The following is a 27,335-nucleotide window of genomic DNA, read 5'->3' as shown; positions in this document are numbered from 1 at the left end:
CTTTCAGCTTCTGATGTTTCCCAGCAATCCTTGGTATCCATGGCTTGTAGATGATCACTCCCATCTGTGGCCCTGTCGTCGCACGGCCAACCTCTTCCTGTGCATCTCTTGTTGTGAGGACACCCGTCATACTGGATTAAGAGCCCACTCTACTCCAGGGTGACCTCGTCTGATTATGTCTGCAAGGATCCTATTTCCAAATAAGGTCACGTTCTGAGGTAATGGGGATTAGGACTTCAACATGTCTTTCTGGAGGATATAATTCAACTCATCACTTTATGTAATACTCTGTCGTTTTGGCTCCATACTCTAATACGGAAGCCATCGGAATCATTACGACTGTTGAATCCGTGACACAAAAACTTGTTTTTCTTTTTTTTATACATTTTAATTCGTTAAAGTCTAAATATTTTAATATTAATAGTAAATCCAGAGCATTTGGGGACAAAGAAGGCTTTTGAAGGATGGAAGTAATAGCAGGAGAACGGCATTCTAGATATGATAAGACCCACAGAGCTCACAGGGCAATGTGTGGAGCTGGGCCTGTTGGTGGCAAAAGGTGGAGGCTGAGAGGCAGAGGGACCTGGGCCATTTCCTGTCTGCAAGACTTCGCAGCTGGGTAGCCTTGAGTAGCCTCCAGGAACCTTAGCTTTCTTTTTTTTTTTTTTTCCTTCTTTTTTTTGAGATGGAGTCTCACTCTGTTGCCCAGGCTGGAGTGCAGTGGCACGCTCTTGGATCACTGCAACCTTCGCCTCCCAGGTTCAAGCGATTCTCCTGTCTCAGCCTCCCAAGTAGCTGGGATTATAGGCACCTGCAACTACGCCTGGCTAATTTTTGTAGTTTTAGTAGAGACAGGGTTTCACCACATTGGCCAAGCTGGTCTTGAACTCCTGACCTTGTCATCCACCCGCCTCGGCCTCCCAAAGTGTGAGCCACTGTGGCCACCCCTTCGCTGTTTCTTATAAGGTGAGGTTTCTACCTCAGAGGGATGTTGTGAAAGTCAGTAAAGCTGTTAAAGCCACAGCATAGTGCCTGCACATTGGAGCTAGCATGACAGCTTTGAGTTAGGACAGCAATCCCCTCTTATGCACAGGGGTTCCATTCCAAGATCCCAGTGGTTGCTTGAAACTACAGATAGCAATGAACCTGATGTATCATATGTTTTTCCTGTATATACATACTTACTGGTATGGTTTGGCTCTGTGTCCCCACCCAAATCTCACCTTGAATTGTAATAATCCCCACGTGTCATGGGAGGGACTGGAAGGGGGGTAATTGAATCATGGGGGTGAGTTTTTCCCATTCTGTTCTTGTGATAGTGAATAAGTCTCACAAGATCTGATGGTTTTATAAAGGGCAGTTCCCCTACACATGCTCTTTTTCTGCCTGCCTCCATGTAAGATGTGCCTTTGCTCCTCATTCACCTTCCACCATGATTATGAGGCCTCCCCAGCCATGTGGAACTGTGAGTCCATTAAACCTCTTTCCTTTATAAATTACCCAGTCTTGGGTATGTCTTTATTAGCAGCATGAGAATGGACTAATACATTTATTATGAAGTTTAATTTAAATTAGGCACTATAAGAGATTAGCAACAATAATAAAATAGAACAATTACAACAATATACTATGATAAAAATTATGTGGTCTTTCTCTCTCTTTCTCTCCTCTCTCACAAAATACATTCTTGTCTGTAGTTGTACTCACCTCTTTTTAGACCACAGTTGACCACGGGTAACTGAAACTATGGAAAATAAAACCACAGATAAATGGGGATTCCCGTATATTGAGCACAGTAAGAAAGAAGTCCAAATGGATACACGAAGCTAGTTTAGGAAGGGATTCAGAGCCAGGGAAGAAATTTTAACCTTGACAGGATAAGGATGCAGGGTGCAGGATGCTAACCTTGACACATCCTACATGCCAGGATACAGGAGGATACAACTGGGAAAGAGTCTGGAATCCAGGTGTGCAGAAATCAGGACATAGAGTGGAGTCATTTCAAATAGAAGTTAGGCCAGGTGCAGTGGCTTATGCCTGTAATCCCAGCATTTTGGGAGGCCGAGGTGGGCAGATCACCTGAGGTCAGGAGTTCAAGACCAGCCTGGCCAACATGGCAAAACTCCATCTCTACTAAAAATATAAAAATTAGCCAGGTGTGGTGGCGGGTGCCCGTAATCCCAGCTACTCAGGAGGCTGAGGCAGGAGAATTGCTTGAAGCCAGGAGGCGGAGGTTGCAGTGACAGCCTGGGCAACAGAGCAAGACTCCGTCCCGAAAAAAAGAAGTTGAAGGAATGTGGGCAACTAACTAGGAGGGAGAACAGAGAGAGTGGGGCTTACAAATGATTGTGAGATTTAAAACCAGGAACTGGGTAATTGAATGAATGACTTTGTCATTAATCAGCAGGACAGTTGGAAGGGAAGCTGGTTGAGGGGGAAAATTATGAGTTTGGTCTTGGACTTGGTAAGTTTGAGATGATGGTGAGGCCACCATATACACACATAAGAGAGACAGTTGGAGATGTCAAATTAGAGGACTTCTGCGATCCTGGGTATGGAGATGAGTGTAGGAGTCATCACCAGGCAAGCCCTAGTTAGAGCTAGTGTTTCTGTTGCCCATATCAGGCAGGAGAGCTGGATGTCGTGATATGCATTCAAACTCAGTGACTCTAAAATGGAACTCATGATCTTACTTCCCCAAAACTGTTCCTTCCATGATTTCTTTTTTGACACCATACTCTAATGGTCAAGCCATTGGCATCATCATTCCTGTTGAATCCGTGTCATGCAGAAACTTATTCTTCCCCTTCCTTTCTGTATATTTTAATTCTACTGTGTTCTCTGTCTTAGTTAATGACAGCACCCAAGCCACCTATTCTGAAAGCCTCAGAGTCATTCTTTAAACTTCCTTCTTGCACATGGCACATTCATTGCATGACCAAGCACTGCAACCTGTCTTGTGGCTCTGCTGCCACCCCGGCACATGCATTCCCCCGGGCCCATCATTCTCGCCCTCTCTTGTCCAAATCAAGCTCATCTCCCACGTGATACTGCATGGCCTCCTAATGGCCTCCCAGCCATGGCAGAGTGAACTCCTGAGACAGATTTTCTTGGATGTTTGGTTACACAGTCTGTAAAATTGTGCTTTTTTATTCTTTTCATTTTTAGAGTTTCTAAAGCATTTCTCATTGACCGAAAATTTAATATCCTAAGCCTCATTCTGTATTCCTGGCCATTTTACAAACAATCATGAAGCTTACAGGTGTATTTTTCTGGGCCTGGTTTTCTCCTGTATACAGAGAGGGCTGAGTGGAAACTCATCCTTGCCTCTGTCCTGTCCCATAGATTCACCTATGTCTTGCCAAGACTCTGTTAATTGTCCCTAGCAGGCCTCCCTGCCACCATTTTCCACATTGTCACCTGAATGTTCATCCTGTATTGTAAATCTGATCATCTTAGGCCCTTTTGTGGTTCCCATTCCTACAGGGTAAAATCTATAGTCCTCCTGGCACACAAGGCCCTTGAGTTTGGTCTTGGACTTGATAAGTTTGAGATGCAACCCAGGCAGCCTCTCCTGGTTCAGTGCCACCCCTCTGCTTGGCCATGCCTTTGGTGTAGCCAACACGCATTGCAGGTCTATGCCGCCATGCCTTTCCCTCTGCGATTCACTCCCCAGGACCACTCTCCTCTCCTGGGAAACCCTCCAGCTCCCACGTTACCTCCTCGAGGAAGTTCTCACTGTATAAACCTTCCCCGGCATTTGTTGCTTTCCTCCTGTGTTCAGTCACAATGCTCGGTAAGACTTTTTAGCAGTATTCATGTGGTATCGTAATATTTCCTTTATAAGCTTGCTGTTCACATTAGATTAGATGCATTTTGAGGGTAATGTTTAGTACCACGTCTGGTACATGCTATATGCCCAGATTATAGAAATACTTCCATTAACTTATGGAAGTAATGAACCAAAGGACACAGTGTATAAAAAGAAGGCTAGAGAGGTAAGAACCTAGTTAGGGAAATATCCACAAGTGAGAGAGAAGAGGAGGAGGAGGAGGAGGAGGAGCAGAAAGCATGTGGGAAGGAGGAGGAGGACAGCATGACGGTGGTGTCAAAGGGAAGGATTTCTGGAAGGAGAGTGTTCTAATAGTGCCCAGTACAACAGAGAGGTCCAGGAGAATAGAGTTGTGGAAAAGGCCACTGGATCATCAATAAGAGAATCACTGCTGACCTTGCAGAGAAAAATAACTGAGTTTTACCCGGTCTGCTCCCTCGAGTGTCAGAAGTGGCCTCCCTTCTGGAGTCAAACACTTGAGAAATGTGGCCAACAAAAACAAAAACAGCCAGGTGCGGTGGTGCACCTCTGTAGTTCCAGCTTCCTGGGAGGCTGATGTGGGAAGATCACTTGAGCCCAGGAGGTCCAGGCTATAGGGTGCTATGATCATGCCTGTAAGTCACTGCACTCCAGCCTGGGCAACATAGTGAGACCCCCGTCTCTTCAAACAAACAAACAAAAGAAATGTGGCCAATTTCTTGAAGGGCAGACGGGTAAAGACAACATGCCAGTGTAGATACTGAAAGGGACTTAGCAAAAGGGAGAGAGCAACAGTGGTGGCCAGCCCTCTAGATCATGAAAAAAGGGCACTGATAGATGTGTTGTTATTAAAAAACAAGAAGGGAGGCCACTTCTGACACTCAAGGGAGCAGACTGGGTAAAACTCAGTTATTTTTCTCTAGGGACAGAATGAGAGGAAATATAGCTTAAGGGGGAAAAAAATCTGAGAATTTTAGTGGGATCACCCCAACTGTTTTAAATGAAAGGCAACTTGCTCTTTATAGAGTTGGTTGATGTTACCAGTAAATGCTCATTACTGTAGTGTAAATAACACTTTACCAAGCATTTCAGAGACTGCTTAACAAATAATGGCGGGGCAAAGGCTGTTGCTCTGGTGAAGTTCAGAGCCTAAAATGAAAAAAAAAGTTAGATAAATTCACAATAGGAAGAGATCTATAAATATGTTATCATATAGGGAATATAATGACAATGCGAAATAGTTTAATCTGTATTTGAAATATTTCATGGAAGAAATGAATCTTCAGTTTTCATGGAGGAGAAATACACAGTTTGGTGGAGGGGACTGGAAATGATACTGCAGGCTCAGGGGATGGCATGTGTGAATGATTAGTCTTTGTAAGAAAATCGAAATTTAAATGAATGGCTTATGGGTCCTCCCTCTTCACTGGGCTTGCGCCGAAGTGGGGTGGTCTGTGAGGATTTAACAGTTAACAGTCTGTTCTGCAGAGACTGAACTCAAGTTCGAGTGCTTATCCTCCTGGCCAGACAAGGAAATTCCTCTGTGATCTTGCAAAATCCTAGCTGTGGTTCTTGAATTTGATCCTAGATTTCTACCACCCGAGATAAGAACTTGTTCACAAGTGAAGCTGTCTAGAGCCACAAAGGGGGGGAATGTGCTTTGAATTTCCTGAGCAGAAATAGACTGGCCCCTTTAAGAGGAGACGTGGGTAATGTCAGGATGGTCTTTTGTGTGACTAGGAAAACATGAATGAGGTGCGTTAGGAGATTCCGGCTTCCTTAGATCATCAAAGTCTTGAAATAACATGATTTCTTTTCCTGGAACCTCTGTTAAGACCAGGAAACATTAACTTTTTAAAAAGTGCATTTTTAAGACCTTTAAAGGAAGTCCTTTAGGAATTTTAAAGGACTCAAAATAGGTGAGAGAGAGAAGGAAAGAGAAAAAGTGAAAACTTTCGTACTTGGAGAATAACAAACAAGAAAAACTCTTGCTTTATATAGTGGCCACAGTATTTTTGCCTTTTATGTTGAATCAGTAGCCTAATAAGTACTATAGCAATAGCTCATATGAAAATGCAATTTCTCATGCATGTGGTTTGTCGCAACAACAACTAAAAAGTTTTCACGTGAAAGGAATTTTGCCTTATGTGAAGAGTAACATATGTATTGGGTAAAAACCTCACATCAGTATCACAAAAGAGATAGAATTATCAGGGTTTTTTTTTTTTTTTATAAGTGTTGCTTGGAATGTGAAAAAAAGCTGAAAACCTGAACAAAAAATAAGTGTTGCTTGGATGTGGAAAAAAAACTGAAAAACTGAACATAAGCCGTAGAGGAAAAAAAATTATACAGTTGTGTTGTGAATGCATTAGTGGACTCTGCAGTAGTAACTGCGGCTCTGGCTTTAGATCTGCAGCATAACCCGTTTTCCATGACTGTAGAATCACTAATAAAACTTTTTTTATGGTTTGTTATTCATCCTGGGTAGGTCTGAATGAAGAAATCACTTTAAAAGAAATCTTGAGTGGCATTTCAGTTGAAGAAGACTAGTTACCTTTGTTAGTAGATTTAGCCTATTTAAAAATAATAATAAAACAGAAACCATAGTGGCCTCTGTAAATAGCCCATGAGACCACCCAGTAAAAATGTCACGCTGCCACTGTGTCACTTTCGGTAGCCCCAGATTTATCGCTCCTTATGGGGATGACAGGGCTTGATCCTCTTGCTTTGTCCTAGTCATTTACAATATGATTAAAAAAAATAAGTCTGTACATCTCACATGAAAATAGAGCGAGATTTTACTGCTTTATTTGTATTTTACCTTAGCCTTCATTTAGCAGTAGTAGAAAGAAAAACATTTACTGTTTCGGTGTCAATTTACATGGCAAAAGGAGACCTACTCATCAGAAATATTATCAGCCCAGTTAATAGACTGAATTGGAGTAATGCTGCTTAAACAAATGTGGGCATTATTAAGAAGGTAATTAAGGTTTAAATGAGAGTCACCCTTATTTCACCTTTATAATTAGTGTCTCTTCACTGTAGTCCAGCTCAGGCATCACGTCTGTCTGAAGGACCAAGCAGCCAGGGGAAGAGAGGTTTACGTCAAGATTTTATAACTTAACAAATATTTTATGACACACATTTAAAAATCATCTTACATGTTTTAAATGGAAAACAGACCATTACCATGAAAAAAAACATTGAATTGGATTGTATGTAAATTATACCTCAATAAAAATAAAAATAGGCCTTCCTTTTCTAGTTATCTTCTCCTTCAGTCAAAATATGCATATCCTACCCCCCTGGTCTCTTCATTCTGTGTTCAAAACATTCATGGGGTAAATCCTCCCGCATCCCTCCTCCCCACTGAGTGGCGAATGAATCATCTGTTTTCTCCAAAGTAGGATAGTAAATTCAAGCCTCATGAAGGAAAGGATATGATGACCTCATTTTTTTTTAAGTGGGACTTTTTTTCTTTTTTCAATGTTTTGACTTTTTATTATGGAAGCTTTTAAACATACACAAAAGTAGGGAGAAGAGTACACAGATCCGCCGTCTACCCATCACCCCACTTGAGCAGTTTCCCGCAGTTTGCCAGGGTGACTTCTTCTTGGCAGCATCTTTAGTATAAATACTCTGGCTTTTTCTTCTTGTTAAAACTCAGCTTTGCAGAGCTTGCAGCTCGCAAGGCCCCTCTCTGCGTTTCACCCAGCAGAGGTTCATCTGGTTCCTTGTTTCACGGCCACAGACTGTCCCCAAGGCCCTTAAAATCCACAACTCTACCAACCCCAGTTTTATATTTATATAGGGCAAAACTTTAATCAACACTCTTTTTGCTTACATATGATTCAATCCAGTTTATTTTAAGTAAGAGAACACTATAGCATTCAAGCTTCCCACTTCCCAGAGGACACGTGGGTGAACGTACGGACAGAACCGAGGACAAGATCCATTTACTCTCTGCCCCTTCATATAGGGCAGGCCCAGAAGAACGTGCTCATAGACCTCATGATGATTGGTGAAAAGGCCAGGCACTACTAGTATGTTACCAAGGCTTCACAACACAGAATGAGGCAGAATATGTGTCAGACACATTAAATTTCAACTCAATGAGAACTGCTTTGAAGCTCTCTAAAAGGGAGCAAGAACGCCACTCTACAAGCTGCATGACAGAAAATGTGTAAGAGAATGTGTCTCTGCAGTCCACTCTGCTAGGACAGTGTTTCCAGGACCACGATTCAGAAGGGTGACTTTTATACTGCTGATGATTCTGTCTTGATTTGCAAGTGGATTTTTCCAAATGTCTCATAAATGGAATTTTGATAAAGATGGGAAAGTAGAGTTTGAAATTGTATTCTCTGGTACGAACTTAGAGTACCAATATTCTGAGCAATAAGCTGAAGACCAGTTTGTATGTTTAGACAGCCTGTTGGGAAAAGGGTAGTAAGGTAACAGCTCTTGGGTTGCTGGAATGGAGCTGGCTAAGAAACGGGCCAAAGGCGAGAGCAGAAATCTCTAGAAAGACGTCTGGTCTTGCTACAGTAATACATCTGAAAGCCTCTCTCTGTTATATACCATGTATTCTGGGAACATTTTTTAAAAAATTGTTTTTATCATTGTGACCTAGTATTTTTCTCTTCCAATAAAGTTTTCCTTTATTAAAAAACCTTTTAACCACTTTGTAATTGAAATGAACTTGTGTTTCATTTATTCATTATTAAAAGGCATGTATCTGCCATCACTTTATTCTTGTTTAATTGACTCAGAACTACAAGAGAAAACTTTGGTAAGACTACACATAATTCCTTAATGCATGGTTTTACAAGTTAAGGAGTGGCTTGAGCTGAATTATGTTCATACATATTATTAAAATAGCATTGACTACTCTTTTTCCCCAAACTCACAGGAAAGCCCTGTACTGTCACAAGTGCCATTCAATGGGCATATTAGCTACCAGGTCCTTTTCCTCACCCTGAAGAGCCCATTAACATGTTCAATTTTTGACACTTTAATTTGCTCTCATTATTTTCAGATTTGAAACAAATCAAATTATCCTACAACGCTCTCCCTTTTAAAGAGTGCGGTGTGCACTCATTGTTCTTGTGGAGCTGCTTATGTCATTTACATTTTTCTTCTGGAAAGTGTCATTCTTTACTCCCGACCAGCAGACAGCACTCTGAAAGTCAGGAGCGGTGTATCTTCCCACAGCCAGCTGACTTACAGCATATTTAAAGGCAGATTTAATTGGGAGAAAAGAACTGTCTTTTCAGTAATGATGCCAGTTAACACTGCAGAGCTAGGAGAGGAGGGACAGTTCTGCAGAATAAACAATTTAACTGTTCAAGTTGGGTTTTGTTTTATATTTTTGACCCAGTGTTGGACATTCTATTCTTTAATTATCTTGGGCTTTTCTCAGGAAGAAACTAAAAGTTGTGATTTTGTATGTGTGTGTGAAATGTCAAATTTGAAGCTTTTTTGAATAAGGAAGACACAACTTAAAGTCCCCGGTTGTACTTATTGAGCAATTGTGGTCAGTTTCACATAGTCCTTATGTCAAATTCTGAGGTTGGAACTCTAATAACCTAATAATCTTTTAGAATATAAAACCAAGACCAGCTGCCAATATAAACTGCCATTTTCCTTTCATGCCATACATTTTCACTTTTTTGAAAGTGAAATATTATTTGGTGACTTTTCAGTTTTTTAACTGATCTTTAATAGGTAACGAAAGTCATTTCTAAATACAACTGCTTTCTCTGATTAACTTTAGAAAGATCACACTTTACATCTTTATGAGGAAATTTTTAAAGGCCTGCCTTTTTGAAAAGCAAATGTAATTTGAATTCCATTTTAATAATATTGATAAAATATGGTTGACTTCGTAGTCTGTTCACTATGTGAAGTGCGGAAAAAGATCAGATCTAGTTATGTTACCCTGCCTTCTTTGGAACTTTCTTTCGGCTAGATTTCCGTAATATGTCATCCTAACTTCTCCTCAATTGCCTCCTGCCTATCTGGACTTTCACCAGATTTCTTGGCCTCCATCTCCTCCTCTGCCTGTCTGAGTGTGGGCATCACCCAAAGGGCAGGTTGTAGAACCTCTTCTCGTTTTAGGAAACTTCCCTAAGGAAGTTTCCACATTTGCGCCTCTGTCTGAGAGCATGCCCCACTGTTCAGACGCACTGAGCAACGTGATCTGCTAGCTAGGGGTCCTAGTGAGCTCTGGTTGCTGTGACAATATCCCTTGGACAGGGCGGCTCCTAAACACAAAAGCTTATTTCCCACAGCTCTGGAGGCTGGGACATCCAAGATCAAAGCACCAGCAGATTCAGCGTCTGGGGAGAGCCTGCCTGATTCCTAGTTCATTGACACCCATCTTTGTGCTGTGTCCTCCCATGGTGGAAGGGGCCAGGGACCTCACTCAGAGCTTTTAGAAGGGCACCAGTCCCATTCTTGAGGACATTCCCTCCCAGAGGTCCCGTCTCCTAATAACCTTGGGGGTTAAGATTTCAACATATGAATTTGGAGGGGGCACAAATATTCAGACTCTAGCAACAGTTCCTCCTTGAAGTCCCACCAGCACCTTCAACCCAGCATGTGAGAAAGCACAGTGCCGCACCGCTTCTGACTTGTGCTGAGCAAGAATTCACTGTTCTCTGGTCATTCCATCTCAAAGCCTTGGGGTATCTCTGAGTCCCTTTTTTCCAATCCCCTGTCAATGGTTCCACTACACCCATCCCCTTCTCCATATCTACCACCCTCTTTCCAGGACTGTTGTCTTTGGCCTTCACTTTTGCAGCATCCTCTTTTTTTTTTTTTTTTTAATCCCTTGACTTCACTGAGCAGAATTATTTCCTCAAAATTCCAGAGAAAAACACAATTGGGTGTGGATAGGGCCAAATGCTTCTGTGGAAAAAGGAAGAAAGTTAGCTTCTGGCTTTGGCATTTGGGAGATGACAAGTGACTGGTGTGAAAACTGACTCAGGAGAGCAGTGGGGACAGGGGGCAGGTGTAACGGGGTATGTAGTGAATGGGGGAGGATGTGGGACGCCGAGTGTGGCACTCTCAGGGTTCTGCAGGTGAAGGCAAGGAGGGAGAGAATCCAGGAGGTGGGGAACAACTCTTCGTTTAAGAGAAGGGAGAGGCATGCCATCTTTCTCTTCTGTGAAATAAAATTAAAGGAGTATTTTTTATTGTAGCAGAAACCAGATAATATATTATCAATTATTATCATTATGATATGTGTGTGTATGTTCAGAGATAGATACAGACATTTGGAGGATATATTTGTATATTTTGTGTCTCAGGACACATAATCACCTTTGGTTAAATGTGCCACAGTCAGAAGCCCTGACAATTGAAGTAAATGTCTTTAGGGAGTAGAATTCAAATGTTTATGAGTTCCTTCCACAAACATGACTTCAGTGTCACCTGTGTACCAGGCATTGAGCTGGCTTGGCACTGGGCTTGCAGAGATGAAGAGAGGAGAGCCCTGAGCTGCAGTTGCATGCAGACAGTTGCATGCCACCCAGACATGGAAATTAATTCTCTTAAACACTAGATGAAAGCCCGGAGAAGTCCATTACTTAGCTCTTGTATAGATTAGGGCAATTACATCATTGAGCAGAGTAGGTGCAGTAGAGACTTCCAGGCAAAGAAAAGAGAAAATCAGTACAGAGTGGGAAAGAGGCAGCATGGAGTAGCACAAACATATTGAATTTGAAGTTACAGAAATGTGTTAAAATTCCAGCCCAGGCTGGGCGTGGTGGCTCATGCCTGTAATCCCAGCACTTTGGGAGGCTGAGGTGGGCAGATCACAAGATCAGGAGATCGAGACCATCCTGGCTAACACGGTGAAACTTTGTCTCTACTAAAAATATAAAAAATTAGCCGGGCATGGTGGCACATGCCTGTAATCCCAGCTACTTGGAGGCTGAGGCAGGAGAATCGCTTGAACCCGGGAGGCGGAGGTCGCAATGAGCCGAGATTGTGCCACTGCACTCCAGCCTGGGTGACAGAGCAAAACTCCGTCTCAAAAAAAAAAAAAAAAATTCCAGTCCAGTGCCTTACTACTAACCACATGGACTTGAGCAAGGTAGTTAACTGCATGGAGCCTCAATTACATCCTCTCTAACGTAGATGAAACAATACTGGGTGCACAAAATTGTCATAAGGGTTAAAAATAAAATCCACTCCGTGGATGATAGCTTCTGTTGTTATTGCTGGTAATGACATCTGCACGGCATGCCAAGGCTTCCTATGGCGCAGCGTGGCTGGAGACCAAGCCAGTTGATGAAGGCCCTTGTATGCTGTGCTAAGGAGTGAGAGTTGTCTCTCAGCGGGGCTGGAGTGTTGTTTAAGCATTTCAGTCAGGGAACAACATAATCAGATTTAAGTTTAAGAAGATCACTCTGACAGTGGTGTGAGGATGGATTAGAGAGCAGGAAAGAGTGGGGACAAAAATAATAGATAAATATTCTTCCCAATACAGTAATCATTACTTTCCCCAATTATGCCATAAAAGAAACTGATAAGATCCTATTTGTTGGTAGCTATGAAAGTGGGGGGCGGGGGAAAGGCTACCTCATCAACAAGCACAGGAACTATTGCATTCATCCTTTTGGAAGTAGAACAGAACAACAGAATTATAGACAATTCAAGAATGGAGAGATTTCCAAGCTCATTCTCAGACCTGGTTGAGTTGTAGATTTATAATCAAGTCTAATATCAAAGACACCCTAAAGCATGCAAGCTCGTTCACAGACCATTTCACTTTTTAAATTAGTTCTTAGCCTGGGGTCCATTCACAGATGGGCTTCAGGCAATCTATGAATGCCCTACAGTGAGAGGCAAAATCATACAACTATGGTTTTTCTCCTTCTAGGGAGTAACTACATAGCTTTCATCAGATTCTCAAAGGAGTCTAGAACCTCCCAAAGGGTTAAGAACCACTGTTTATCTGGACATAAAAAAGGCTGGCATTGTGTTGGCAGGAATCTTTAATGGACACTAACTTAGCCATTGTGTCTGAACTCGTGTCTCCACCTGGATGTGTAATAGGCATTTCAAACTGAACCCAACTGAGGCTGAGCTCCAGCTCCTCTCCACCAACACCTGCCCTGTCTCTGTGAATGCCAACTGCAGTCTTAGCTCCTCAGGCCAGAATCCCTGGGGTCCTGTTTTTTCCTCTCTCTGCTTCCACTCCCTCAGGGCCATCATCCCTATTTCATACCTAGACCTGATCCTTCCTTCATCAGCTGCTACCACCTGGCCCCACTCTCCCTCTTCCCTTTCCCGGTGTTGCAGTGGCCTCTCCCCTGCTCTCTGCCTCTGCCTTGCCCCTCAGTCTGCTCTTCAGACAACAATGAAAGCAGCACCTGCTCCCCACCCCCCAGCAGCTTCCTGTCTATCTCTGGGCAAAATCTAAAGCCTTTGACCTGCGAGACTCCACGTGACCTGATGTGACTTGAACCCTGTTATGTCCTTGACTTCACTGCTGCTGCTTTGCTCACTCTCAACAGTGACCTTATGGGTTCCACAAACATACCATCTCGGAGTCATTCCACATGCAGTGGCCATTGCTTGGCAGGCTCTTCCTGTGGAAATTTACGTGTGACTTGCTCTCTCTCGTCCTTCAGGTCTTTGCCCAGCTAGGCCTTCTTGGACCATCTGTTTAAAATCACAATCCCCCCTTCCTCACACCACTCCAGAATGTCCCCTTCCCTGCTTTATTTTTCTTCTGCACTCATCATGGTTATATAATATACTTACTATTTGCTTATTGCCTACCTCCACCCCATTATAATCTAAGCATGTGAATGCAAGGATTTTTTTTTTTTTTTTTTGAGACAGGGTCTCATTCTGTCACCCAGACTGGAGTGCAGTGACACAATCATAGCCCACTGCAGCTTCAAACTCCTGGGCTCAAGTGATCCTCCTGCCTCAGTATCCTAAGTAGCTGGGACCACAGGTTTGCACCCCCACACCCAGCTAATTAAATTAAAAAAAATTGTAGAAATCATCTTGCTATGTTGCCCAGGCTGGTCTTGAATTCCTAGCTTCAAGTGATCCTCCTGCCTTAGCCTTTGAAAGTGCTGGGATTACAGATGTGAACCACTGTGCCTGACCAGGGTTTTGTTTTGTTTTGGTCTATTTTCTTTCACTGCTATGTCTACAGTACCTATTGCAATTCTTGACATAGAGCAGGAACTCACTAATATTGACTGGATGAATTGAATTTTGTGAATTTGGCACCTTTGCTGTTACCACCCCATGCATTCTGCTCACTGTAACTTTCCATGTAGTAATTCTATAATTACACTGGATTGTTTGAATGGACAATCCAGTGTCATTATAGAAATAGTACATGGGAACTACAAGGTTTTTTTCTAGTTCACTTCTTTACTTAACATAGTAATTGATGCAGTGGTAATTATTGGTCTTTGTGGTTTCCATTTCCCATATTAACCTGAATGCTATTTCAAACAGCTCCTTGGCAATGGAAAGAGTTCACCTCTGTCCATTTCTTACAAGTTCCTCAAATTCCATACCATCCTCTCTGACTTTATAAAGAAATTCCTTTAAGGCCACTACAATTTACTCAAATTATCATAATATAATTTTGAAAAATGTTATGCTGGTCAGATACTACAATTCCTATCTGTCACAATGATATTCAGAGTGTAAGTGTACGTTGCAGGTGTCCTGAGGGAGCCATTTTCATTGCAATAGTGTTGTGCTTTATTACATATGCTTTATTACATGCTTGTGGTTCTGTGCTGGGAATATGAGACATTTTAATATATAATCGACATCTGCCAATCTGTCTATAACTTTGGAATTTTTTATACTAGGTATTCTTCAAGCAGAAAACATCTTGGCCTGACACACAAAAGTCTGATATTGTTTGCCTGAATGCTTTGGAACAAGAGTAATAAACTAGAGATCTGAGGCCTTTTTAGTGCCAGTTCATGGTGTAAAACTATTTTTTCAAGTGTGCTAACTATTAATGATATCTTTATTTTATACTGTTTCAGGTTTTACAAGATGAATTAGAAAACCGTTCTAATCAGGTGCGATGTGCAGAGAAAAAATTACAACACAAAGAATTAGAGTCACAGGAACAGGTACCCACTCCTTTACTATTTGACTCTCTTGTTTACTTTCTCTAGGTCAAGAAGTGTGTGCAGCCAGGTGCAGTGGCTCACACCTGTAATCTCAGCACTTTGGGAGGCCGAGGTGGGGGGATCACCTGAAGTCAGGAGTTCGAGACAAACCTGGCCAACATGGCGAAACCCCGTCTCTACTAAAAATACAAAAATTAACTGGATGTGGTGGCAGATGCCTGTAATCCCAGTTACTTGGGAGGCTGAGGCAGGAGAATTACTTGAACCCGGGAGGCAGAGGTTGCAGTGAGCCGAGATCGCACCATTGCACTCCAGCCTGGGTGACAAGAACAAAACTCCATCTCAAAAAAAAAAAACAAGTTTACGCATTGCCTGTTTCAGTTAAGATACTTTGGGTGCAAGTTACAGAATATCCCACCCATGGTTGACATAAAAAATAAAGCAATTTATTACCTCACAGAACAAGAAGTCCACAAGTAAAGCATTCTCATGACTCTGCCTCCGGTGCTGGCTTCATTCTAGAAGCAACTTCAAGATGGCTGCAGCAGTGCCAGGCATTCTGTCCAGATCTGCACTCTTTGGAGGCAGAAAGAGGCTGCCGGTTTCTAGGGCCTAATGAGTAAGGAAATCTTTCCCGGAAACTACCCCCTCCCTTTACATGTCATTGGCCAGAGAAGGTCACATGCTTAGCCTGGCATACCCAATCCCTGGCTAAACAACTGAGTATACAAAACTAGCCTAGAATAATCAGGACCCACCTGCTGGTGATGAAACTGGGAGAAGGAAAACTGGAACAAAAAGAAGGGGAAATGGAGTGTTGAGTATGCAGCCAACAGTGTCTGCTATGTTATCATTTCAAAATAAATGGATATTATTTTGCTTAGAGGCATAAATCATGTTTTCTTTTGAATTTTAGTTTTCTCCTCTTTCTTTCCATTCTTTTCAAAATAATGTAATATAACCCAGAATAGTATGGCTATGACAATAGCTAATGACCTATTTTATTTTTAAATGACAGTATTATTTTCACCCAACTCTTCTGGTTATAATAAATTACACTTAGTGGTAATTTTGACAATTTAAACTAAAAAGTCAACATGTATCACTAGAGACCATGAATCTTGATGAAACCCTTTATAAATGCATTGTCCTCAGCCATTGAGTATAGCATTGCTAATATTGATCTAAGTGCCATCAATCCATTATGTACAGAAACAGTCATAGGAATTGACAGATGTTTATACTTTGGTTGTAAAACTCAGTACAGGAATACTGGCATATTATATTAGCTTATTCTGAATTTGGGGGAAGGGGAAACACAAAAGTAAGGCTAATAGGTTTTCTTTTCTTCTTTAATCTCTGGAGATGTTTACAAACAGGATCCCATGATAGAGGATTGTACAAAATGATGAAAGTAAGCACCTAATAGATGCTGACTGTTAACACTTACTGAATTGACTTGCCCTCCTATAATTCCTTCCTACTCTCTAATAAACTCTGTGTCATATGTATATCACATATGTATGTACATATCATGTATATGAGATGCATAAATATACATATATACATATACGTTTTATACAATGTCTATGTAATACACCCAACAATAGGATAACAAAATAGAATAATACTAGAATAAAAAATTAATAATAACTAGGCCAGGCGCAGCAGCTCACACTTGTAATCTCAACACTTAGGGAGGCCAGGGTGGGCAGATCAATGAGGTCAGGAGTTCGAGACCAGCCTGGCCAACATGGTGAAACCCTGTCTCTCCTAAAAATACAAAAATTAGCCAGGCGTGGTGGCAGGTGCCTATAGTCCTAGCTACTCAGGAGGCTGAGGCAGGAGAATTGCTTGAACTGGGGAGGCGGAGGTTGCAGTGAGCCGAGATCACGCCACTGCACTCCAGCCTGGGAGACAGAGCAAGACTACATCTCAAAAAAAAAAGAAAAAAATTAATAACTATACCTTATCAAATGCTGACAAGATGACAGACACTGTACAAGAAATGTTATACATATTGATTCATTTAATTTTCACAATAACCATGTAAGATCAGTATTATCATCTGCATTTTGTGAATAGCACGCCAAAATCCACAGTAATTAACTCATCCAAGATCACGCAGCAGTAGATCCAAGATCACACAGTAGTAGAAGAGTATTCAGATCCAGATTTATCTGAACTCCAAACTTTTGCTCCTTCCATGACAATTCTCAAGTTACATATCTAGCAAATAAAAAAAAAAAAAACTGGATAGCAATGATAGAGAAAGTAAACTTATCAAGGATGGCAGGCAAACAGACATCGTATTCCTGCTTCCTGGTAGAGGGGCAAATGCCGTTGACTTTCCATGGGCAGAGAAAAGCAGCAAGCAAAGGAAACACAAGCACAGCAGACTTGCCCATCATGTGCCAAGTCAAGGAGATGAAAATGCCTCCTCGGATGGGAGCATGGATTTGTTCATGTCAAATCAGCAGGTCTAATCGTCACTGAAGGTCAACTGAGCCCCGTCCTCTGTAGATGATGCTTGTAATTAAAAGAAGGAGAAAAGACAAGCTTCTTAAAGGCAGGAAAAGGTGTTCTCTGGAGGACTGGGGTTTCTCTGTTTGTGGTAAAATATGACTTAAGGTAAAACTTTTGTTGACATCAATTTAATTCATGGCAAAACTTCACACAGAAAATTCCATAATATATTGAGAGTAGGGAAATTAAGAAATCCCAAATGAACAATAGAGAAGGATTCAGGAACTACTTTCAGTCTTTTTTTATTGACTTCTTTTTGATCATCAAAGTTGCTTTCATCTTTGTAGTGACAATAGCTTTTTAGAATATTTCTTACACTAATTCCTGATATCTTCTATTAGGCTACCGTTTACCAAAGAAATGTCAGGAAATACCCATGGGTAAAGCTGAATATTTCATAATCTTTGTAACCAAGAGATGTTGGGTTCTTTCCACAAGGTCCTAGGGTGTAGCTAAAAAAAAAAAAAGGCAGTTGTTTCAATTAAACCACATAACAAATAATAGATATTTAACAAATACTATTCATCTATATTTAACTTAATCTTTTATCTAAATTTGACCTATGTCCCCCTTTAAATTTGTGACACTAATACAAGTAGTCAAAAATAATTAGAACTAGGCTGGGCAAGGTGGCTCATGCCTGTAATACTAGCACTTTGGAAAGTCGATCACCTGAGGTTAGGAGTTAGAGACCAGCCTGTCCAACATGGTGAAATCCTGTCTCTACTAAAAATACAAAAATTAGCCAGGCGTGGTGGCATGCGCCTGTAATCCCAGCTACTGGGGAGGCTGAGGCAGGAGAATCACTTGAACCTGGGAGGCGGAGGTTGCAGTGAGCCGAGATTGTGCCATTGTGCCATTGCACTCCAGCCTGGGTGACAGAGCAAGACACCATCTCAAAAAAAAAAAAAAAAAAAAAATTAGAACGATTGTCATAGACACTTTTTAGGATCTGCTAAATATGAGTTTACTAAGGATATCTAAAATGTTGAGATTGTTACATTATGAATGTATTTTTTGCTGTTCATCAAAGCAACTTCAGTAACAGTAGCTAGTCTCACATCAGCCAATCGAACAACTAAAATGTGTTTGAAACAGCCCCTGAGGACTATCTTCTCTTTCTTTTCAAGCAAATATTGTTATCCTGATACTAGTTGCATTAAGGAATCAAAATTGAAACTGGCAGAATTACAAAAGACAATTTCCTAAGCTGCTTTTTTTAACTTGCTTGCTTTAAAAATGTTTCAATGGTTTCTGGTTTTCATTTAAGAAAAATTTCTGCGTTTTGATTCTATAAAAACAAGAAATGAATGAGGCATTGTAAAAGTTATGTTTTTAATTAAAAACAAAAAGCTGCTTCTCATCAGGTCTTGATGGGTGGCATCTTTGCTGCCCACCACATGCCTTGGTGCCACCAACTCTCCCTTCTGTCCCCTCACGTGGACAGATCAGCACACAGAGTCCCCAGGGAAGATGTGCTCACTGGGAGGCACAAAGGGTTAATTTTCTCCTTGGGCAGATTCAAGAGAAATAACACTAATAGAATCAGAAAATAAATTTTCTAAGTCAGCTTTACAGAAACATGATGTTTTCTCGAATCAATAAACAGCAATTTAAAATCACCATTATTTTTATTCATAGGAGGAGGTAATAATTTCTAATTCCAGTTTATTCTGAGCAAGAACCCCATAATTTCATCAAAGAAGGGAGATCAGAGCTTGAGTCAGACTTTTTCATTGTGCAAAGAAACTGAGTCATCAGGAAGGATGTGACTTCCCTAATGTACAACACAGTAGTGGCAGACCCAGGGTAGGTCTGTAAGTGGTCTGCTTACTCCCAGAATATTATTTTCCACTGCGTTAAACACTGTGTAAAATGGATATATGCCATCTGTCACTCGGGTGCAGGTACAGATTAAAATACTATGGGTAAAACTAAAATTCACTTAGTTTCATTATTCACAATGGGGAGCAAACAATGTTTCGTTATTCACAATGAGACTAGATAATTTGGTTTGATAAATTATAGAAAAGAAAAGGAAGAAAATAGTCTAAAAGTTTTCTTGTTATTCTTAACACTGTGTAAAGCATGTATTTATAACAAAGACACCAAACAATGTCAGATTCTAACATACCAATATGTGGATATTAATATACACAAGCAAAACCCCCTGCTTCAAACTGGCTATCTTAAAATTTGAAAGTATGAATAGCTTTAATTACATTAATCACTCAGTTTCCCAGAAGAATATTTTGTTAAACAAATTAGTGAGAAAAAACAATATTTTAGAGATGTTCTAATAAGTAAAATACAACGCTGAGTGTTTCACAGGAGACTCAGTCTTTTTTTACTCAACATTTTATTCTTTTAACAGGTGTATTTTGCTAAACAGTGTTAGGTCTGAGAAGAAACGAAGATGAATAAGTTATAGATTTTGCCCTCAAGGAGTTTACAGTCTGATAGAGTAAATGGGATGTGTATAAAATGTAGACCCCAGGCATGGAATGGAAGTTAGTTCTTTTTTTTTTTTAATGACAGAGTCTCGCTCTGTTGCCCAGGCTGCAGTGCAGTGGCACTATCTTGGCTCACTGCAACCTCTGCTTCCTGGGTTCAAGTAATTCTTCTGCCTCAGCCTCCTGAGTAGCTGTGATTACAGGCGCCTGCCACCACGCCTGGCTAATTTTTGTATTTTTAGTAGAGACCGGGTTTCACCATATTGGCCAGGCTGGTCTCGAACTCCTAACCTTGTGATCTGCCCACCTCGGCCTTCCAAAGTGCTGGGATTACAGGCCTGAGCCACCGCACCCAGGTGGAAGTTGGTTCTTTTTCTCAATGGCTTGGAGGCTCAGAATCACAATATGCAGAAAGAATACAAGTACTGGTCCTTCCTTCCATCTTCCCTGATGCTATCGGAAGGAAGGAGAGGATCTTTACCCAGGAAGAGGTTAGGGTCCCACTGCCTAGGCAGTGTGTGGCACTTGCTAATTTGGGGTTGTTTCAAGAGCTTGCGGCCCTCTGGGGAACCGGGTCCTTCCAAAGCTGGTCGGAAGGAATCAGCATTCTGCCAGCCTTCTCTTGAAGGCTCCTGGCTTCTACCTTGTCTTGCTGTCTTGGGTTGCCCCTGGGGTCCTCTTTGGTTTTCTGCTCAGTATTTTTTGCAGCCAGCTGGTTTAGTTCTAAGCCTCATCTGGTTTTGCAAGCATTAAAGGTCTGGACTGTGCAGGCACAGTGACTCATAAATTATTTTAAAATAGTTAAAAGTCACACTTTAACATTTCGATCACAGCTTTGCAGCAACCAACTTCATATTTAAGGCCTAGACACATCAACTAATTTAGGAGAGACACCAGTGACCAAAGACAGTCTCTGTGGTAATCGTGTGTGTTTAGGGGTTGCAGGGTGGGGAAAGAGGTTCCCTCTTGGGTTGCAGGGTCCCAGAGACTCTCACCAAGGCACAGGGAGAGAAACCAGAAGAGGCTTCAAGGACTGTCGTGATCTAGTGGGAAAAGTGCTGCTGGTTCTCAGTCCACCTTTGTCACTACTAATCATGTGATCATGGGTAAGCCACTCAACCTTTCTGGATAATGGGTTCCTAATCAGTAAAATGTTAGTAAAATATCTTCCCACAGCGTTCTTGGGAACATCAAAACAAGATAAAGTGTGTAAAAATACTTCAAAAACTATCAAACATCATAGAGATGCAACGTGTGTGATTATAGTTATTTATAGAGGAGAAGGGAACATCTGGGCTGGGCATTAACAGAGAGGAAGGACATTCTAGTTAGAGGGCAGAGTGAAGAGCAGAACATGCCGAGTGTTGAAGGGACATTGAGTAACATCTTGGCCAGAAGGTGTGATATCAGTGAAGAGGAAAACAAGACCAGAAAGTTCGTTTTGTTCATTTCATCCATTAAAAAAAGGGAAGAGGGATCCTTTGTTACTCAGTATCTACTCTTTACTGAGCGCTGTGTTGTGTGTCAGGACCAGCAGCCAATTCTGGATGGAATGCTGAGCAGTTCAGTCATTCGTTAGAAAGCAGTTGTCAGCAATGGGGCACTTTTTATTTGCTGGGGAGTGCTAGATGACTGAGGTTATATTTTACAAAGATTAGTCCAGCAGGGAAGATGAACAAGAAATGAAAGGAGACCAATTCAGAGGTTATGGCCTAAAATTCATATCACTGGTCACAAGAGAAATACAGAAGGCTTGAGCTGGATATTGTCAAAAGGGGTAGAAAGAAGAGGATAAATGTGAATACGCATTTAAAAACAAAAATTCAGGCCAGGTGCGGTGGCTCATGCCTGTAATCCCAACACTTTGGGAGGCCAAGGTGGGTGGATTACGAGGTCAGGAGCTCAAGGCGAGCCTGACCAAGATGTTGAAACCCTGTCTCTACTAAAAATACAAAAATTCGCCAGGCACGGTGGCAGGTGCCTGTAATCCCAGCTACTCAGGAGACTGAGGCAGGAGAATTGCTTGAACCCGGGCAGCAGAGGTTGCAGTGAGCTGAGATCGCACCACTGCACTCCAGCCTGTGTGACAGAGTGAGACTCCATCTCAAAAAAAAAGAAAGAAAGAAAGAAAAGAAAAATTCAGGCCTGGCGTGGTGACTCATGCCTATAATCCCAGCACTTTGGGAGGCTGAGACAAGCAGGCTGCTTGAGCCCAGGAGTTCCAGACCAGCCAGGCCAACATGGTGAAACCCCATGTCTTAAAAAAAAAAAATGCAAAAATATTAGCCAGGTGTGGTGATGTGCACCTGTAGTCCTAGATACTCAGGAGGCTAAGGTAGGAGGATCCCTTGAGCCAGGGAGGCAGAGGTTGCAGTGAGCCAAGATTGCACCACTATACTCCAGCCTGGGCTACAGAGGGAGATCCTGTCTCAAAAAAAAAAAAAAAAAAAAAAATTAAAAAAAAGGAAAAATTCACAGAATATAGAGATTTAGAGAGTGGAAGAAAGGAATGTGTTGAAAATAATACCTTGTTTTTAATTGATAAGCTGGTGTATAGTGGACAATGACACTATCATTTTTTTAGATGTTGCATCCTAGATGCTAGCCGGAGGACATTCATTTGGAGGCATTTAAATGAAAATCTGAATCCAGAAGTCAAGAAAGAGCCCTAGGACTTTAAGCATGTCAGAGTCATCTTGATGCAGATATAGCAGAAACCCAGAACGTATGGATAATATTGACAAAGAAGAGCATAGAGGGATATAAGAGGGCCATGAGCAGATTGGTAGGCAGGATCACAGCCAAGGGACCAGAGAAGATGGAGGATACAAAGAGGATTGAAAAGTAATGGGCAGGAAGAGCAGAGCCAGGAGAATTTAAAGGCAGGAAAACCAAAGAGAATTTCCTACTAGACATTACGCCCCTTAGGGTAAGGACCCAATTTGTCATCTTCATGGCATCCACCAACGCTTGTTGAATTCAATCACTCTGTAAGGCCTTTGCTTTCCGGAGCCCCTATCCTCAAAACAGCCCTGCCCACCTGATGTCCCACTTTTATCTATCTGTGCCTTTGCAGCACTTCCTATGGCCCCCTGATATGGTTAGACTTTGTTTCCCCACCCAAATCTCATCTTGAATTGTAATCCCCTGGTGTTGAGGGAGAGACCTGGTGGGAGGTGACTGGATCATGGGGGGTGGTTTCCGCCATGCTGTTCCTGTGTTAGTGAGTTCTCACGAGATCTGATGGTTTTATAAGGGGCTCTTCCCCTTTCTGTCACTCACTCTGTCTCCTGCTGCCTTGTGAAGAAGGTGCCTGCTTCCCCTTCCGCCATGATTGTAAGTTTTCTGAGGCCTCCCAGCCATGCAGAACTGTGAGTCAATTAAACCTCCTTTGTTTATAAATTAACCCGTCTTGGGTAGTATCTTTATAGCAGTGTGAGAACGGACTAAAAAGCACCCCCCCCACCCCCCGCATTAAAACTTTTTCCATCAAACTCCCTCAGTAGATGGTACACTTTGAGGGTGGGATCTGAGCTGGGACTGTGTCATGTTTATCCTTGTATCCCAGCATTTAGCCCAGCATCAGGCCCAATGGTGTTCGGTGAATTAATGGGAGGAAGAAGGAATGGATGGAAAGAGGGAGAGGGAGGGTGACAGATGGAGAGAAGGAGGGAGGAAGAATTAGCAGCATCACAGGCCACAGGGACTTTGAGAAGGAAGAGTTCCAAAAGTTGCTGAACTTGGGGAACTTGGGTGCTGATCACAGGCCCTTGGTATTGGGCCTCCTAAACATATTCTAAGTGACTTTTTCTAAGTGTATTCTTGTCTAGACTTTTATCAAAACAAATACTAAAGATATTCTTTTATCATTTTCATCCGGGGTGGTCATTTCATCTGGTAGGGTCATTCATGGCTTCTCTGGGCCCTCAGCTATTCCTCAGACATTATAGCACCAAAAAGCGTTCACAGGTCAGGGAAAGATGGAGAGAAAGCAAAATGCCAGTGCCCTGCCCGTGCGGCCCACCTTTCTGCTCTCCTCTAAAGCGACAGATTTTTATTTCAAATCTCTCCTATAAGAAGGCCAAAGCAGAAAAGACACCAAAAAAGTCCTTGATTTTTCTCTATAGATGAACTTAGCATTCTGCTGATTCCTTCCTAGGTCTCTGGGTTTTTAAAGAATAAAACTTGGTCCCTTTAGTATAAGTAGCTTTCAGGCAGTATTAGACGACTCTGGAAGCTCCTTAGCTCCTTCCACCTGTTATACCATTACAACTAGTATCATTTGTATTCCCAAAGAGTTCATTTGCCTCCCACAATGCCCAGTGATGTATCCAGGAGTAGCATGGATATTAGGAGAACCAAAATCAATAAATTTAAAGCTTTCAGTAGATAGCACTGCTTATCTTTAAACCACCTCAGCCATCATCAAGGTTAACCAACAAATCTATGGAGTCACAGACAACCTTAAAGAAGAAGATGCTATAGAGACAGAAAATCAATTGTGCAACAATTGTGACAATTGTTAAAAAAGAATTGGTCTTCTACAGATTTCCAAGCCTTTAATTTCCATTTTCCATAAAGGATTTTAAAACTTCACAGTCTTAGCTGCTGTTGGCTAACTCATCTGCAGTGAAGTCTATTTAGAAGTACTAACAACTCAAAGCTGTGTTTCATCCCAAAGCACATTATGAAAACAGGAATTGCAACAGAAATGTAATTCAAAGACTCTTATTGACTTTTCATGTTTAATGGTTATTATTCTGGTTTGTTTTGAGTAATTTTAATAACCACAGTTTATTTACAAAATTCAGACTAATTCTTTTGTTCCCATGCCAACAAAATACATTTGTTCCCAGACAGCTGGTATGATGCATCATTCTAAGGCTTGTTATGAGAGATAGAACCACATTTAATTTTGGCCACATGTTATTCTCCGTGACAGTTTGAATACTTGCCTCTGCTTTCTGAAAAAACAAACAAACAAACAAAAAAACCTTGAACCACAGTGTCAAGGACATTAGTATTTTTATTAAATACACATCTTATCAAAATATTTCTTATAAATTAGTTATTCTAATAGATTTTGGTGGCAAAGCAAGTCAAACACTTGTACCCAAAACCCTCACTAAAAACCATACACAATGATTGCAATGCCATTTTTAAAGGATCACTTAAAGCACTCTTCTGGTGTGAACGTGCTCTGTTTCATCTTTGCTTTCTTGAGATTTTCTTTGTTTTTAACCTCACTGGGCTGAGTGTGCTGGGGGAGGAGAGAAGAGGCGGGATCCTCTATGTTCTTGCTGCATGTTTTTAATCCCGTGCTTTGCTGACATATCAAATCCACATGTCAGCAAAGCACCGACTGCATTGCTGCAGCTGTTTTTCCATAAAGCATTTTCTACATTGTTGAAGTGGCTCTTCGTCCCTACAATGAATACTGAGGGATGACGAAGACCATGGGGAAGGCCGCAGGAGCACACAGGGCTCTGACCTGGGACTGGAGGGTTCAAAGCCAGGCTGTGCCTGCCTTGGGGCCGGATCTCATCTTCTATTCTTAGAATGAAGTAATGTTGTGGTATAGTCTCATGTCTTTCCGTTTAATTTTTAAGACAGTTTTGGCTTTAATTTTAGCCTTATTAAAAATTATGTTTTCGATCAAAACATATGATTTACTCCAAACAAGTAAATTATGGAGGCTCTTAAAGAAAAAAATAGAAAAAACTTAAAACCAAGATGTGTTCTATCCCACCTTTTAAAATTTGTGGGCAAGCAGAATTAACAAGCATTAACCTGGGTGATCAAATATAGTTTCCCAGGAAGATAAAAAGGAATATATATGTTTATGTTCCCACAGTATTCTGTCAAGGCTTACTGTTCTGACAGCTACTAAGCACGGAATTCATAGAATTCAGTGAACAGGTAGAAAGAGAAAGTAGAGATCAACACAGTGATGTTAAAAAGAGGGTGGGGTTGAGTCAGCAGAGAGAAATGTTTGATGACTACTGATTGTGCTTGTCATGTTTGGAAAAACGTATCAAACATTCCGAGAGGCCACTTAACTTGCAGTTCCTTTTTTTACTATAGTCCAGCCCTTTTCCTGTTGAGAAAGGGCTATTTTGAGGTAGAAGCAATTGCAATTGTTTATTGGCAAACAAATGAAAAAGCAGAGATTTATTTATTTATTTATTTATTTATCTTTTTTGGAGATAAAGGTCTTGCTCTGTCGCCCAGGCTGGAGTGCAGTGGTGCAATCTTGGCTCACTGCAGCCTCTGCCTCCCAGGTTCAAGCTATTCTCATGCCTCAGCCTCCTGAGTAGGTGAGATTACAGGCGCGCACCACCACACCTGGCTAATTTTTGTATTTTTAATAGAGACCTGGTTTTACCCTGTTGGCCAGGCTGGTCTTGAACTCCTGACCTCAAGTGATCCACCCACCTCGGCCTCCCAAAGTGCTGGGATTACAGCGTGAACCACCACACCCAGCCGAAGCAGAGATGTTTTAAAGGTACCAGATATACATCAGTTTAAACTAGAAACAAGGAAAGAAAGTTGATTTTTCAATACAACAGACAATTCAGAAGTTTAAAAGGCCATTTAAATATATGTTCCATGTAGATATCCTATTGGATTTATATACAAAATTAGAAGGCATAGTTCCAGTAGAAAAAAATACGTAGTTAGAAAATGTTCAAATGCATGTAACTTATTGAATTAAATGAAAAAATAAGAATCAGTAAAGAATATAATGTAATTGGCATCATTTAAATTTTATTAAGTACAAAGTTTCTTTTGAATCCAGCAACTTAATACATACTTAGCTCTCAGTATATACAAATAGCATAGAAAACGTGGTTATACTCTAGGAGCTTCTATTATAATAAAGGAAAATAAATAGTTTAAAGATCCTTCTTAGGTTTTGTATGTGAGATTTACAGCCAGGTTTATTCTAAAATGATGAGAAGAAATAGGAGGTAAAGAGCATGCTGACAGCCAGATTGTCCAGTTTTTTATTATTAATAAGAAGGAATTTGTAGCCGGTTTGTCTTGGCCCTGACAAACTTATCTGGGGGGCTCTTCTCAGCTCAGTTAGGTAGCAGCCATGTTGGAGAGGGCACAGACATCATGTTCAGATGCTTATCCTGTTTCTTAGGGTTGGTAATCCAAGGGGTGGTGCTCTGGGCCAGGCTCCCCCGGTTGAAACCAGAGCAGCAATTTATCTTATTTTTCTACCCTTCAGCTTAAGATTTTATTTGCCTGAATGCCCTGAAGAAAGAATGAAAAACTAAACTGAATGATCCCAATTGCTCCATTCAGCATATAAGATTTTGAGGCTTTGTGTGAGTTCATAACCAGGAAGGTAAATGAGATGGTATATCAGAATGTGCCATGGTAACTGAATGAAGCTCAGCATGAACT

General features: G+C 41.3%; 1 protein-coding gene across 5 annotated transcripts in view; it reads left to right on the top strand.

Annotated features, from left to right (window-relative positions):
* CEP112 (centrosomal protein 112) overlaps positions 1-27,335 on the top strand; it is a 556,849-nt gene that overhangs the window by 487,866 nt on the left and 41,648 nt on the right. For all 5 annotated transcript variants that reach the window (XM_030800677.1, XM_030800675.1, XM_030800674.1 and 2 more), the window contains one exon: positions 14,851-14,940. In XM_030800677.1, coding sequence (XP_030656537.1) covers positions 14,851-14,940 — 90 coding nt within the window. The remainder of the gene's footprint in view (positions 1-14,850; positions 14,941-27,335) is intronic.

This window comes from Nomascus leucogenys, chromosome 19 (genome assembly GCF_006542625.1).
Source record: "Nomascus leucogenys isolate Asia chromosome 19, Asia_NLE_v1, whole genome shotgun sequence".
Classification (NCBI taxonomy): Eukaryota; Metazoa; Chordata; class Mammalia; order Primates; family Hylobatidae; genus Nomascus; species Nomascus leucogenys.
This window is presented reverse-complemented; position numbering and strand designations above follow the sequence as displayed.